This window comes from Aphelocoma coerulescens, chromosome 1 (assembly GCF_041296385.1).
Source record: "Aphelocoma coerulescens isolate FSJ_1873_10779 chromosome 1, UR_Acoe_1.0, whole genome shotgun sequence".
NCBI classification, from domain to species: Eukaryota; Metazoa; Chordata; class Aves; order Passeriformes; family Corvidae; genus Aphelocoma; species Aphelocoma coerulescens.
In genome coordinates, this window is record NC_091013.1 from 77,818,636 (window position 1) to 77,835,054 (window position 16,419).

Below are 16,419 nucleotides of genomic sequence, written 5' to 3' on the forward strand. Positions count from 1 at the left end.
ACACAGGACATTCAGACTCCCAAATCCCTCGAGAGAGTTAGGTAGTTCACCACCCCTTTTGATAATAAGAAACTACTCAGAATTAAGTGGTGAAGCTGTCTTTGTACAATAAACCACTAACCAGCACACCTAAGGCTTGGGATCAAGGTCTTCTAAGGAAACCATCTCACCCTGCACCTCCCACCTGACAAGAAAGTATCCCCATAAGTTGACCTGTAAAAACCATGGGAATTGGATGAAGAGATGTATGCCCTGACTGCCAGTACAAAAGCTTGAAGCTGATTCTATGATGTGGTATTATAGTGTGTATTTTTTCAGTTTCAGTCACCTTAATTTCCATGGTAGGAACAGCAACATCCTCCAAGTTCTTCAGTTTAATAATTGGCTGGTCAGCTGGAATACTTATTCCTTCTGTAATTAAAAGGAATTAATATTTATAAATTCAGAGCTATAAAAATACACCTAAATTGACAAAGCTCAGCTTACATTGCTTTTGGGACCCGAAACCTCACTGCATACTTGTATTGAGCTGATGAAGGTAACCACAGGAAAACTGGTGATTTCTGGAGTTTCATACTAAGGGTCTGAACCCTACAGTGCAAGTAATTACTATGACTTTTAATCCAGACTACATTCTGTATCTATCAAAAATAGGACACAATACTAAGGCACTACCTCTTTTAACGAAATATCATTATTTAGAAATACACTTTTTAGTCTGAGAAAATAAAACCTATCTTCACTATTAAAACAAAAACAGTTTTCCCAAGACTTACTTCTTTGAGATTTCCATGGACTAGGATCTAAATTAGCTAATGTGATGTAAGCATCACACAGTGCTTCGGTGTCTCTAACCATATGAGCTCTTCTTTTCCTTACGACATTCATTATAGTGCTAGCAGCTTCCATTCTGTCCTAAAAAACCCCAATGGAATGCAAACATCAGACCTTGTAAACTACAGTTTTTAATATTAAAGGCACATCATAACATGCAGTCAATTACATACAATTGAGATATGTCCTATGAAAACAGGGCAAACTGCAGTAAGGGACAGCCCTTTGTGACAGGACCTGAAATAATCATGAGAAAAATTCTGTGCTGTCTAACCTGAGATAATGAGTAATGTAAAAGATTCCTGGGGATGGAGAGGGAGCAAACCTGTCCAGGCAAAGTGCAGAAACACATGCAAAAATTCTTCAGAAAAAAGGACAGGCAGGTTTTCAGATGTTCTTCCATCATCTGCCTGCTTCTGTTATTTGCTCCCAGCTGAAGAAAAAAAATCTTGTATGAAAAAGACAGAAACCTGTCCATGCATTCCTTCTAAGCCTGACTCTGAGAGACTTAGTTGACTTTAGCATAATCCTGCTCCTAAGGGTGGGATCACAAAACCACTACAAATGTGAGAGAAAGGAAAAAAAAAACCCACATAAAAATGTGGTGCAAAAAATGTATCATTGTGGGAGGTAAGAGGGCAGTGACAACCATGTCAGGCCTACAGTGATGGGGGAAAGAAGGGGCAATACTTCAGATACAGGATGATTCCAAAGATAGGTTAAACAAAAATTAAGCAATAATAACATTAACATGAAACCACAGTTCAGTGTTACCTGTAAGCATGGCTTTTAACATATCAAGGACCAAAAGAGAGACTGCACAAGGCTAAATGCTTAGATGGAACACAGGTTGCCACTCAAAGCAGAAAAAATACTCAACTCAATATGTACTTTCAACAATAAATCCACTCAAGTCTTTCTTGCATCTAAAATGCCTTTTACACAACGACACATCAGGCAGGGACTGTTATCACAAGAGTCTGCAATAATTGGGGCTGTTTGTGGCACAAAACATTAACTATATTTTGTTCAACCCTGTAATTATTTCTGTCAATAATAATTACCTACAAAAGGGGGTATTAAAAGTACTGTTTCCCTCCTACTGTTGCTTAACAAAAGTCTGTTGATGAGCTCTATACTAAAATATCCCTTTACATGTTTTTTGGGGTTTTTTTCCATTTTTTAATAAAATTAAAGGATTAAATGTGATTAATAGAATAGAAGTTTTTGTAGTCACCACGTCAAGCTGGGAGATCTCTTTTGGTGCATTTTTAATTAACTTATTTGTTCTTATTGCATCTGGTTTTGTGAGGAGTTCATCTTTGTTAGCATTAGCCAAAGCTAATATTATAAACAGAGTATGATGTGGATGATCCAGTGAAATTCGAGCCATTAGCTGCCAACAAAAGAAAAAGATCCCATTATTGAAAACAGTACAGAAGAAGAAAAACAATACTTAATTAACATTATTAATTCTTTTGAACTTCTAAGGCTCCTAACACGAAATGAAAGGTAACAATTAAGACAGTATTTCCACAACTGAAAAAAATTCAAAGTGTATTTCTACAGCTGCATAAGACTACTCTTACACTACAAATAAATACATGAAGTAGAAATGAAAAAAGTCCCAAATCCTCTTTCCGCACCATACTGATTTGGCATCACTCATTTTTAATGTACCCTTATCACCTACATAACTTGTTTAGCTGTAGTTGCTCAGAGGAAGGTGGATATGTTTAGAAGAAGGCACTACCAAGCCAATTGAGATATCTTTAGGTAAAAAAAGCAAAAATTACATTATTCAGGACTTTGTGAAATCCTAAACCACCCATCATCTTAGTTCCCATCCGAGCAGCCAGCTGGTACATCAGAGGCAAGAACTTGTATGAAGGGATCTTCTGTGCATTTTTCTGTAGCAGAGAAAACTCAGTTAGAGAGCTGTACTAAACACCTAACAAAAATTTTAACCATAAAATACATTTTTTTAAAATTAAGAATAATCATGGCTGTGTGATAAAATAACAATTCAGCGAGTATCACATCATCTTGGCCCATGTCTCCTAAATGCTACAAGTCCTTCATAGGAGAGTTACTATTTCCTATTCTAACAGTCATGGCTTTTCACCTAAAAGTATATACAATATGAACAAGAATAATGTACCTAAGGATGTTGAAGATGGGTAGATTCCAAGGTATGTGAAGAAGAAGGGGACCACAGTAAAGATCATGAGATATGTTTAATCATACAGACTTGTCAAATTAAAATGCTAATTTAAGTTAAATTAAAATGCATTGAGAACTACAGGTCTCACTGAAGAAAAACTTGTCACGTTAAGCAATGACAACTGAAAAAAGCAAGTTTTTGGGAAAAGTTGCGGAGCTACATAATTCATCTTCTAGAAATACAAGAGAAGAAGAAAGATAAGATATTTATTTCTCAAAGCACTAGGGAAAAAATGGAGCAAACATTTACCTTCATCATTTCATTGACTCTATCAACTCCGGAATTTTCAAGCCATAGGGAACAAAGTCGGAATATCCACATATCGTGTTCTTCTCCACTCAGCAAACAGCTGATGTAGTTCTCCACTGCTTTACACAAGAAGCGTTTACGATCCTCAGTCAGGGCTTGTATTGCACCTTCATCCAGCTCAAGTTCTCGCTGAACCTTCACTGTGTATCTACATGAAGAGACATTATTTTTAAACAACAAATTATTTCTTAATGAACTTACAGCAAGGCCTTCCCTAGCTCTCTCACTTACTAATTTAACATTTTTTAAGTTGTTTTGTATGTACAGGCACAGTAAAATAAACAACTAAGAAACTGAACTGTGGGAGCTACTCCCTTGCTGTATGTGCACAAAGATGCACTGCTCTAAGTAAACTTCCAGTCACTGTCTTCTTTTAAATTATTTAATCTCAATATCGGTATAAATTTGAATATCCTGTACAGATCATTTGTGTAAAGACTTCAGTTTCCAGCAGCTGAAGTTCATCCTTTTCTGTTCACTTGCAGTTGTTCTTACTAAATCCTTAAGAATTCCGTATTAAATTTAATTCTACTATCTCACTAAATGTGTAACAGAGAAAAACATCAACTCATTTATTTACACTATGTACCATTTTGTCAAATAAACTGAACAGATCCAGGGAATAAACATGAATTCCAGGCCATGATCATCCATACCGTGTCCCTGGCTTAGTTTTGGCCCAAACTATCCTGCACACACCTAGACCATGTCCAGGCACAGTTGAGAAACCATTCACAAGCAGCACTCTGGATTTGATCACTGCTTTGTGGAGAAGGGAATAGGCACCTGTAAAGATGTGATCCATGCTGCACCTCTTGCCCAGAGAGTAGAGCTGAAGCCTGTGACAGCTCCACAGTAACCAGTCCCTACTTGAATGCTCACCTGTTGGTCTGAACTCTGCGCTCCCTGATGAGACCAACCTCCTCCTTGGCCTTCTTCAGCAGTGCCTGCTTATTTTCAAACTCTGAGGATTTCATGTAATTCTCAATTCGCTGGTACTGATTATCAGAAAAACGAGCCAAGGAGAGGAAAGCCTTCATCTTTCCTTTCTTCAGCTCATCACTGCTGTCTCCACTGGGGCTTGCAGCAATTTCCACAGCCTAAAGGAGAAGTTACAATGGTAAGACCAATAATCAGGTAACTAGAGCTGCATAATACTTGATGAAACTCTATTATCACAGAAAAACAGAATGGTTGAGGCTGAAAGGGACATCTGGAGCTTATCTTATTCAACTCCCTCCCTGCTCAGGCAGGGTCACCTGCTTGAATAGATTATTTAATATTGCCTGTGATGGAATAAATATGCATACAAAATAAACCTAACAGACTGAATATTTTTCTCCTAAGTGAATGTAATCTTTGAGAAATGTTTCAGTGCAAACAGCCAAAAAGATTATTCTGTATGAAATAGCTTTAGTAACCATACAGGAATTTTCCACACATATCTATCTCTTACAGTAACGAGGCATGAAGTTTTACAATAGTCTTGCAGCCTTATATCACAAGACGGTGAGAAAAAAATAGAAGATAGTCCAAAATATACCAAAAGAAAAGGAAATTATATATGAAAGTCATGGATTCAAATCATCAGAGTGAAGAAAGCATATAGATAGCAACAGAGACAGGTAACTATTTTGATTTTCACAAATTAGCATGAAATAAAGAAATGCAGAGCAGACAAATACTAATAAAAACATTTCTATTACTGGCTAAGATCTTAAAAGAAAAAAAATTACAGTACTTTGAAACACTAGAACAAGATGTTGCAGCATCTCAGGGTGACCTTATTGCTCTCTACAGCTGCCTGAAAGGAGGTTGTAGCCAGGTGGGAGTCAGTCTCTTCTCCCAGGTAACAAGTGACAGAACAAGAGGACATAACCAGAGGAGCAGCACCAGGGGAGGCTCAGGTTGGACATGAGGAAGAATTTCTTCACAGAAAGGGTTATTAGACATTGGAATGGCCTGCCCAGGGAAGTGGTGGAGTCACCAGCCATAGCAGTGTTTAAGGAAAGAGTGGAAGTGGCACTCAGTGCCATGGTCTGGTTGATGTGGTGGTGGTGGGTCACAGGTTGGACTCAATGATCTCAGAGGTCTTTTCCAACCTAACTGATTCCGTGGTTCTGTGAAATGGCCATACTGAAAGCCTGGTGAATGAATAATCCATCCTGAGAAGGAAGAGGTAGGGATAGGGAACAGGAAAGGGAAACTAGACTGGTAGTTGTAATCACTACACTTCTAAGCCAATATAAGATGTTCCACTGTGATTTCTACAAAGTCATATTCTGAACATTTATAAGATTACAGTGCTACACAATACAATGTGAAACCCTAATACTTATATATAAGAAACCATATTTTCAATATAGAAAAATAAAGGCTGCACTGAAAAATCTACTTGGTATTTTAACACAGCATTATCTCAAAGACTGCACATTTCAAAGACTGGATGCACCTTTTCTAAGTATTTCTGCATGATGACTGTAGGGTTTTCCAAGCATGTTTCTGCTAACCAGGTACCACAGAGCCTCAGGCACTCTGTATACATCAATTTCAGGTGAGGATCCTTCTCGACCTTTGAAAAAGCAAGTTTGGGGAAAAAAAATTAAAGAGAGGGAGGCATCAAACAAAAATGTCTTTTGCATATGAGGTAGGCAATTTCTAAAACTTTTAAACCCTGAATAGAATTCAATCCCTGAGGCCTATTACACAAAATGCTAATCTACAGAGTCATTTTCCATCCACATCTACAGTAGTCAATAACCTTAAATCACATTCACATTCGATGTAAGACTAAAGGAGAGCACATATTTTAAAATACCTGATAGTTTGAACAATGAAAAACAGAATAAACCAATGACAAAATGTAATAAAAAATTTTTAAAATTCACAACACGATTTCAGAATTGTATTTTATAACGTCCCCATTTAGTCTCAAGTACCACAGACAACTCCATAGATAACAGTCAGGAACCACAATAACCATGTGTGATCATCAAATTCTTCAGACAGACTTCTACATGGAAACTTGATTAAAAGTGCTCTGAGAAGATGATGGAGCAGGTTTCCAAAGGACTTTCCCCAGATTGGATGCTCAGCTTTAACTGTAGAGTAGGATATTATGGAGTATTGCAAAATACTTCTACTATAAGGTACATATTAAAGACCATGTGACCAAGATGGCAACACTGACTGTGAAACATGTATGTGAACATCATAGGCTGTGAAAACACAAATATTCCTTACATGGACAAGGTAAATGTAAGGAAGGACTAAATTTTTGGAGGGCCTCATCAACTGATTCATGGAGAAATCACAAAAATCAAAAGAGCAGCAACTCTTGATTTTGCCCTGATATGTATAGAGAACTTGGCCCAAAATGATCCAGCATTTCTGAAGTGTGATATTTTTTAAGAACATACCTGGACTCAAAGCAAATGTCTTTTGTCCTCCAGAAATACTCAAAGAAAGCCTTCATAGCTAAACATAAAGGTGAGGACATGAAGGATTTTTTTTTCATGGTGGTATACAAAATTAGGTTCTATACAAGTATTTGTAGACCACATTTTAACAAACATCATCCTGAGAGACCTGGAAAGGCTGGACTGAGGGCCAAGGCCAACTACATGAGGTTTGACAAGGCAAGTGCTGGATCACAACAACCCCAGGCAGTGGCTGGAAAGCTGCCCAGCAGAAAAGGACCCTGGGGGTGCTGGTCAACAGCAGCTGAGCATGATCCAGCTGTGCCCAGGTGGCCAAGAAAGCCAATGGCATCCTGGCCTGGATCAGCAGTGGTGTGGCCAGCAGGACCAGGGCAGTGACCGTCCCCCTGTACTCGGCACTGCTGAGGCCACACCTCCAATCCTGTGCTCAGTTCTGGGCCCCTCACTGCCAGAAAGACATTGAGGGGCTGGAGCGTGTCCAGAGAAGGGCAACGGAGCTGGGGAAGGGTCTGGAGCACAAGTGCTGTGAGGAGCAGCTGAGGGAGCTGGGGGTGTTTAGCCTGGAGAAAAGGAGGCTCAGGGGGGACTTTATCACTCTGCAACTGCCTGGAAGGAGACTGTAGCCAGACAGGGTTGGCCTCTTCTCTCAGGTTACAAGTGACAGGACAAGAGGAAATGGCCTCAAATTGCACCAGGGGAAGTTTAGTTTGGATATTAGGAACAATTTCTCCACTAAAAGGATTGTCAAGCATTGGAATAGGCTGCCCAAGGAAGTGGTAAAGTCACCATCTCTGTTTAAAAGGGATTTGAAAGACGTGTCCATGTGGTGCTTAGGGACATGGTTTAGTTGTGGACTATGAATAATGAATTCTTACATTTGCCACTGTTACAGATTCACTCTGAAAACCCCTAACAAGATTTGCTAACACAGGTTTTTTTGCTTTCAGACATTTTGAGAGTATAAACCAGATTTAGTAATACTGCAGATGGGCTTTTAATTTTCTTCTATGGGGAAACTTCAGAAAGTGGAATTAGAATCTTAAATAATTTAGTTCCCTTAACTTTATACATTATGTAACACATACCTGAAACCAATCTGCATCTAATTTTTTTATCATCGTTTTAAGTATATTCAGTGCAAGACTCTCTTCCTTTTTAGCCCAGAAAACTTGAGCTTCTTCTAGTTGCCATTCAGAAACTCCATTTCCATTTGGATTGTGTTGTTTGATCTGAAACATAGCTCTTTCTGGAAGCTGAAATTGAAAAAATAATCATGAACAATTCTTTAAGTGAAATATCTGTATCTCACAGAAGGTTTTGTTTTCAGACTCTGTCTCAATTTTCTCTATTTGTGCAGCATAGTCTGCCCATCCACTGCTAAGAATTTATTTGCAGCAAAGATAAGAAATTATTTTCCTATATACTTACAGAAAACCTTGTTTTACAACAAAAATAGACTAGAATCAAACCTTATAAACTCTAAAATAAAGTGTCTATGTTTAACATTTTAAACGGGAGGTAGAAAAATTCTGTAGGCAGTACCTACTGAAGTAATGGATTTATAACTTAGCAATTATTATTACGTTGTTACATGTATTACAAACATTACTACAGACCACAGAAAAATAATTTTAAAAATGACACCACCATACACCAATGCCTTTGCATGCCTACATCGACACACATATCACTGGTAAAGTATCATCCTCACTACTTAGTACCATGATGACAGTACAGAGAGCAAACAATGTTTTTAACAAACTTGAGGCTCTTACAGGACACTCATTGCCACAGTGTTGGTGGCTAGGCAGGCATGAGACAAAAATATCTGACATAATTCTCCCAAACAGCTTCAGAGGCACTGAGTAAAGCTTGCAAATTCATTAAATCAAAGACAGCTGTTCTACTGGTTTCATCATTATTCATAAAAAGAGAACCTTTCTGAAACCAAAGTTTGATTTAGTTTTGCATATGTGAAGTGTTAAACACCTTTACTTTTTGTATTTAGCTGGAACTATTTTCTGTAGAGGTCCTTGGAGGATATTGCTGCTCTGTAAATTCTTGTGGAGTTACTCATCCAGATGCACTACCTAGAACAAGCCAAGACTGCCTCTGGATCTTAAATGCATCAGCAACTGAAAAAAACCACTGATAACTGCAAAAATCAGTAAGTGATTCACAAAAAGAGATTTACCACAGTGCAATGGTGCTTTGAGAGTATAAAACTTTGAAGACAACACTAAATATAGAGATGCAATGAAGTTATCTCTGCAGTTTTACTCTGGAACACTACAACAGTATGATGCCAGTGAAAGCTGGATATATAAAACTGCACCAAAAAGAGAAACAGCTAGAAGAGCATTCTTCACTAAAAATGTCATTTCCATATTATCTACCTCACAGTGGCTTACACTTACGAACAAAATTCAAAAAACATACCCATAAATACAATTTGTTAATAAATTCTACATCGTTTAAGTCTCAGATTAATTGATTATTCCATTGAATAAAGTTAGAATACAGCTAATCCTTAGTACTGTTAAAAAATGAAGTTCTTTTATAAACTAAAAAATAAACATCTGTTCCTGACCTTTCCTGGAAATTTTACCTGTGTATTTTTAGCAGTTCTTGCCAGTCTAGAGAGTTCCACTAGATGTTTGGTCAGGAGGTCTTTAATACATTCTCTTTTGGTATTTTCATTCTCTTTTTCAAGTAAGATTTCCAAAATTACAGTGCGCAGAGCCATGATAGGTTCCTGGAAATGGAAGTCACTGTCTTTGAGAAGCTGGGACTGTCTCTGCCATTTCAAATAAACATCATTCAGTTGTTGAGTAGTAACAGATCTGCAATTGTTACCAAAAGAAAAAAGACTTGTTATTAATTATCACTAAATATTAGTGAAATGCAAGATGAGTAAAAAGTAAACTGCTGATAAAGTTCACAATTTACACTTCAAAACCAAGAAATAGTTCATAAAACCCTACAATGGTTACTACATGCAGACTAAACTGGAAGCCTTCCAGTTTTAACAAACATGAAGTATACCACCACTCAGGTGGACTACTCCTCTGTAAACATTCTTGATTAAGCATCAAAAATTTGTGTTAAAGGTTCATCAGCAAAGGGAATCACACTCAAACACAGGGCTGCTTAAAAGACTGTAGGGTGACTATTAGCTACCAAACTGGTAGAACTATAGCAGAGACAATTCCCTGTTAATAGCACTGCAGAGATAAATACCTTCCTGTGATTAAAGACCAATCTTAAGAATTTAGGAAAAATATTGATGGGAATAGAGGTCCATGAAGAAGATTATTCAAACTGAAACAGTTTTCAGTAAAGCTATGGATATCATTAAAGAAACAGAAAACATTTTTAGAAAAGAAACTAAAAGAGGAGGACTCAGTTCCTTGAGTAAACCAGAAGCTAGGAGATATGACTGCTACCTTGGAGTATGAGGGAAGTCAGTATAAAGGAAAGAAAACAATTATTTAAAACACAATATTGGCATGATATCAAATAATTCAAACTAGACTGTGAATAAATCCAGTCTGGAAATAAAGAGAATCTAAAACTGTCTTCACATAGTGAACTAAAATCCTTGTAATTTTTAACACAAACTTTGAGATGTTGATGAATAAAATCTGTTGAGGTCATTTGAAGTTTTGTGCTACGCTTGATTACTAAAAATCCTGAAAACTGAGAAAGTGGTGTTACACAATCTTAAGAAATCACCTGGAGAACAGCAGACCAGCATTTTCCAACTCTCCAATTAGCTGTAGTCTGCAAAGGGTCGGATATAATGAATAAACAGACTCAAGACTGCCCTTGCACAGCTCTTCTACTTCGTTCACTCTACGGATTTAACAGAAAAATAGTATATTATTTTTATTTAATATCAGCAAGTAATTCCAAATACCCATAACATAGTTTCCATACAATGAACAGAAATTAAATAGCAAAACTCTTCAGTCTGAAGTTACTTTGTATTACCATTAAAATGTAAAAAAAAGTTTGTCAATAAATGAAAACACAGTAAGCACACAGAAACTCCAAAGTCTATGTGATAGCTCAGCTAAAGAAGAGCACTCAGCACTGGAATCCACTTAAGAGGACTACAAAGTAAGGGATGTGTAGAGGAAATATATCTTCAATTGGCACACAAATTATATATGCACAGATGACAAACTGAAGTTAAAAACTTTAGCTGAAGTCTGGAAGTAGTTTTTTATTCCATGCATGAGTCTTTATTTGAGCCCATAAAACCCCATGATAGTCTTTCATGCAAACCTGTGATTACAAACACACACATTTTGTCCATCTCTCTCTAACATCACAATATTTGCATACAATTTGTTACCTGGCACCTTTAAGACTGTCATGGAAAGCAGAGAATTCCTTATCTCGTAAAGACTGAAGGGCATCATACAGTGATTCATGGTACCCTGGACTTCCTGCTTCATCTCTAACAAATAAAACAAAAGTAACAGAATAAAATGAAAATCATATTTCTCTACCAAGAAGTCGATTTTGTCTTTGTGACAAATTGTTTTAGTTGTACATTTTCTGCAGTTGGACAGATTGCTGTTTTGCATGATAAAAAAATTGATGCAACCCTTTGCATTTTAAATTAATTTCGTGTTTTATAAATTCAAGCTGTTCTTGAATCTTTAATCTTATTCTAGCTCACCCATACCAAGTTTGTTCTGATCATGGCATGGCATATGCCCTTAAACAGGCTCCAGGTGTGTCTAAAACATGACCTTAAGACAGTGTAGGAGAAGGGAACAAGCACACCAAGAGTATGTTCCCCATCCTAATGTAAGAGTCTTAGGAGAAAAATTCTCCTGACTACTAGAAATTGATGTAGAAGGAGTTACAGAAGACCCCATAATGTGACTCCTTTTTCTTTTGCTTTTGCCAAAACACAGTGAGTCTATTCTGTATTCCTCCTAAAATGTGCAATGATGCAGCTGTACCAAGAAGGGACAGAGTTCACACCAGATCCTGGTCAGTCATTCCAAATAACTGCTACCAGGCATCCAGCAGTATCCTCTCTTCAGGACATTACTCCTTACGAGGGAGTAGCCATGAATCAATACTGGTGTTTGCTTATCCAGGACTTGATAACCTCTTGTGGCTTACTGAGTAGTATTTTCCCTATTTTCTTATAAATTAGATACTAAAAACTATGTATCCCTCTCTTGTACTTAAGATACATCTACTATATGAGTCAAAAATTGAAAATTTCAGTTTAGAGTTACAAACAATCAAAAAGAAGAATCACCTGTGTACAGCCTCCCAGGAAAACGAAAAGCGATGTGCATACACACCAGACAAGTCTAAGTGAAAAACACTGCTTTTCAATTCAATGATTAACACGAATTAGGTGACCTGCTTCACAGAGACTATATTCTAATCTTGCCTTTTCTGCTTGGATCTGACCCCATTGCCTTTTACTTAAAGAACTAGCAAAAAGATAAGATGGCTTACTTGACAGAAGAGATGTGGCTCCACTGCATATTCCTCCATGCTGCCTGGTAGCGTATTTCCTGGAGTTCTGCACACCACTCAGTGTTTTCACGTTCCAGCCCTTTTAAGTACATGGAAAGAGTGTGGCAAAGCCCAAAATTCTGCAAAGCCTGGAATTAAGAAAATTACTCAAAATTTATTTTCCTCCTTTATTAAACTGAACTAGTATTGTTTTAACGGCTTTGTTTTACTTTAGGAAACAACCCTTTGCAGGAAAGACAGGACCATAACTATTTCTAAACTGTACACTACGTAAGATGAAAACTTATTAAAAAGACTACTAATCACAGTATTGATATCTGCAACTCCAGGAAAATGGTTTTATTACTACTCTGGTTGGCATTCTTTGAAATAAATTTTCACACTGGGTTTTAAATTAACTATCAGCTCACATTTCTCTGTTCCATCATTCCTGGGTGGTAAGTCAAAACAGGTTTTACTTCTTAATGAACTGTTTCTCCTGATAGGGATTTGAAAAGATTTCCTATAAATCCTATCTGTTTGAAGACCATAATGCCTTTATAATTGTGACCAATTAATCAGATTATGTGTGAAGTCACTATGAAGGACAAATGCAATGGAATTTTAAAAGTGATACTAAATAATTTGTGGTAAGAAAATAAAAGTACCATATGAAAATTAAATAATGGAAAACACATATATACCTGTGCTACATTATTATAGAACTGGTATAAACATTTTTAGGCTAAAAAAGCAACATATTTAAAGGTTGAAAAGAACATAAATTCTTTTTATCTATTGTATCAGAAAAACCATGATTTCATAATGGAGAGGTTTAAAGAACGAGACAGCAAAAATAACCAATTACATTACTTTCTATATCCTGTCATTTTAGGAGCTGGCCAAAATCTGGAAAAATATTAAATATACTTATCTTTAAGTATTTCACAAAATTCATTACCCATGATGAGGATTGTGAGTGACAAGAGGTCTAGGAACCTTAATGTTTTCAGAACAAATATTGAGTTGTCTTATATTACACAGCTTGGATGCCTATCACAATGGGCTAGATTTAATGAACAAAGAGATCACTTTCAGTCCTAAAACAATTTCAGACTCACTACAAATGATTCAATATGATGAATATCAATTCTTACACTCATTTCCTCTTATAAAATAAGATTACCTCTATTATTCCTGCCTGGCGAGTAGATGGAGAGAGGCTTGTCTCAAGGTCGTATGTTACAAGGGCTTTCTCCCATACTGCTTCATGCTCATATGTTCTTATCCTGTTGTAAGTGAAAAGGAAGTTTTCAATTTAAGTTCCTTACTAGTAAATGAAAGCAATGCCTTTAAAGAACATAAGAACACGAATAAATTATACCGTGCTAATGGCTGTAACATTCTTCCTCCACCACAGCCATAAAGACTGTCAGGTTCTCCAATGCTTCTATAGATGTCCATGAGAAGGTCCTAGAATATGCACCACAAGACAAAGAATTACCTTTTTTGGAACCAGCGCAAGTTAGTTTTATATAAATTATATCAGTTTACAAATGTTTTTACAGGTAACATCATTGCTTAATTTTCCTTTATGTAGTATCTGAGCCTGCTATCATGACAGGAAAAAAAAGTTATGCAGTCTAGCCAAACTCTTCAGGACTATCTACTTTAATGCTAATTTATTTTTTAAAAATCCAGGATGGGGCCTTAGGTGGACTAGTTGAAAAGCAAAAGGCAATAGTACTGCACGAGCATCAGACATACCACTTATGTAATGCATCTTAAAAGTTATACAAGCACAGTTCTGGAATAATTAACTTTAGAAAGAAGTAAATTAGACAAGGCTACTGGATCAGATTTGATACATCAAATAAACTTGCGGGAGATAATACTACTTCGGTTTTGATTATTACAACCTCTACATCACTTGCTGATTTTTAATGAAGATATATCTGTGACAAAACAAACTGAAAAATATTTGCCTGGCTACCACCCTGAAGGCAGGCATTTTGGGAAACAAAGTCTGCTTTGCTGTGACTTGAAATTTGCCAGTTAGTGTTTCAGGTGAACAAATACTCAATTTAATTTGTCTGGAAGGCCACTGAGTTCACTTTGAATTAAAGCATGAGGAGAACTTTAAAACACATCTTTGAATTCTACTAGATGTACCTTCAGCTCAGATGAAACCTACTGTTAATTGTAATTATGCATGAAGGTTTGCATTCCGATTATGAAGTACACACAAGTACCTGTAAACTTATGCCAGTTTCTTCTTTACTTTTTTCATTTAAAGTAGTAATAGGTGTTCTTTGACTTTCCTCTTCAAATGTCAAACTCTTAGCTGCTTTAAAAGAAGATCTAAAAGAAATGTTTTTACCAGCAAAGTTAAATGAAATTTCATATAGAGAACTAAAGAAATTCTGAGACAAGACCCAAGAAACAAGGGGCACAAACATTAAATGCAAGACTGCCATATCCTCAGGTTATTCAGTACGGCTCTCCATCAGAATGAGGAAGTGATCAGTTGAACTGGGAATATCAACATCAAGGGATTTTAACACCAAGGTGTTTTTTTGGAGAACCCCCCCCCCCCACCTTGTAATTTCTAATATTTTATTAAATCAAATTGCTTTGGTGAATGCCTGAAGTGTTCTTTCCTCTGTGAAAGAATAAAAACAATTAGTTAATGTATGTGCTTACAACCAAACTTTTGTTATATTTTCACTACCTTACAGTGGGTTGTCACAAAATCTAAACTAGTTCCAAATTTTGATCTTGATAGACCAGAAAATAAAGATAATTGTTGGTTATAGAAGAAAGCTCCTACAAGGGTCATTTGGCTCTATTCACACATAATTCTGGCCATCATTCTGGGGTTTCTTTCCCTCCTTGATTAACATCTGGCTGTAATTTAACCAACAGCACTAAGAAAGTTTCTGATTACAAGTCAACATGACATTATTTTGAAGCTTGGATCACATTCAAGGACTGGAAATATTTTCCATGTCCATACACACACCTACGCAGTATTTTTAAAGCTTCCTTGACTTTTCATATAACTAAAACCAAAACACTGCTGGGACTCACAAAACATGATCCATTTTACCAGAAAAGTCAAGAAAGAGCACTCCTCCTACCTTTCTTGCTGCTTGTCCCGATTTATCTTGTCTGCATAGACTTCTGCATAGAGCAAGGCTGTGAAGTGAGCAGCACAAGACTGTGCTGCCATAGCAACCTCCAGATAATTCAGATCTAGCCAGAAGCTGTCATCAAAAACTGTACCTGAAACAGATCTGATTAAATAAAGACTTCAATACTGCTGTAACAGACCTTTTCTTGAACATTTAAACAAAATAAATCCAATATTAACTATAAAGCTTCCCAACGGCTACTTTTATCTTAGTCCCTGGAAAACCCACTACAAGAAGTTTACCAGACAAAAGGGTTTTAGAAAACTCCTTCAGCATAGTTAGAACCCTTCAAGGGTAGCCATATCAGTACTGTAACAAATGCAAGGTCACTACTGTATCTTTTCTTTTAACCAGAATGTTCTCTACTATGTTCTTTTTCTTTAACCTAGAACACCAACAGATCTTTGAACAGCCACAATTAAATTAAGGCAACATTTTGAAAAGCTTGAATTCACCTCTTTTGTCTTCTCAAGTAATCAACAACAGCAAGCATGGCTCGTCGAGATACTTTATCCAAACTTCTAAAATTATGGGTTTCTTGCTCTGGGATGTATATTTCAAAGGAAAGAATATAGTGAACTTTTGTCATAACACATCCATTTACAAGATAAAAAGGTCTATTTTGTAGTCAAGAAAATAACTAAAAGCTTCTTTGAATTGCATTTCCAAGATTAAATTAATAGCTTGTCACAAAATGTATTTCTTCCCGTTACATGATGTTAGTGACATCATAGTAGTTTACACCACAGTTTTATGAAATTGTCTTTGTATTATTAGTTTATGGATTCTATTTTTTCTTACAGCATTCAGAGATGAACTAACATCATTATAAAAAGCTCCATAACAGACCTCTTCCATTAGGCTTCTGCCATACAAGTTATTCCAAAGTCACAGAAATACTTCTTACTAGATTACTTCATTGCAG

At 36.6% G+C, this 16,419-nt stretch overlaps 1 protein-coding gene across 3 annotated transcripts in view; it reads right to left on the reverse strand.

The window, feature by feature from the left end:
- ATM (ATM serine/threonine kinase) overlaps positions 1 to 16,419 on the reverse strand; it is a 59,902-nt gene that overhangs the window by 9,328 nt on the left and 34,155 nt on the right. For all 3 annotated transcript variants that reach the window (XM_069014347.1, XM_069014336.1, XM_069014331.1), the window contains 17 exons: positions 15,950 to 16,037; positions 15,441 to 15,596; positions 14,553 to 14,661; positions 13,685 to 13,773; positions 13,487 to 13,589; positions 12,301 to 12,449; positions 11,168 to 11,272; positions 10,543 to 10,662; positions 9,416 to 9,650; positions 7,893 to 8,060; positions 5,820 to 5,939; positions 4,250 to 4,467; positions 3,308 to 3,515; positions 2,631 to 2,744; positions 2,072 to 2,230; positions 777 to 915; positions 329 to 411 (listed from right to left, as the gene is read on the reverse strand). In XM_069014347.1, coding sequence (XP_068870448.1) covers positions 329 to 411; positions 777 to 915; positions 2,072 to 2,230; positions 2,631 to 2,744; positions 3,308 to 3,515; positions 4,250 to 4,467; positions 5,820 to 5,939; positions 7,893 to 8,060; positions 9,416 to 9,650; positions 10,543 to 10,662; positions 11,168 to 11,272; positions 12,301 to 12,449; positions 13,487 to 13,589; positions 13,685 to 13,773; positions 14,553 to 14,661; positions 15,441 to 15,596; positions 15,950 to 16,037 — 2,363 coding nt within the window. The remainder of the gene's footprint in view (positions 1 to 328; positions 412 to 776; positions 916 to 2,071; positions 2,231 to 2,630; positions 2,745 to 3,307; positions 3,516 to 4,249; positions 4,468 to 5,819; positions 5,940 to 7,892; positions 8,061 to 9,415; positions 9,651 to 10,542; positions 10,663 to 11,167; positions 11,273 to 12,300; positions 12,450 to 13,486; positions 13,590 to 13,684; positions 13,774 to 14,552; positions 14,662 to 15,440; positions 15,597 to 15,949; positions 16,038 to 16,419) is intronic.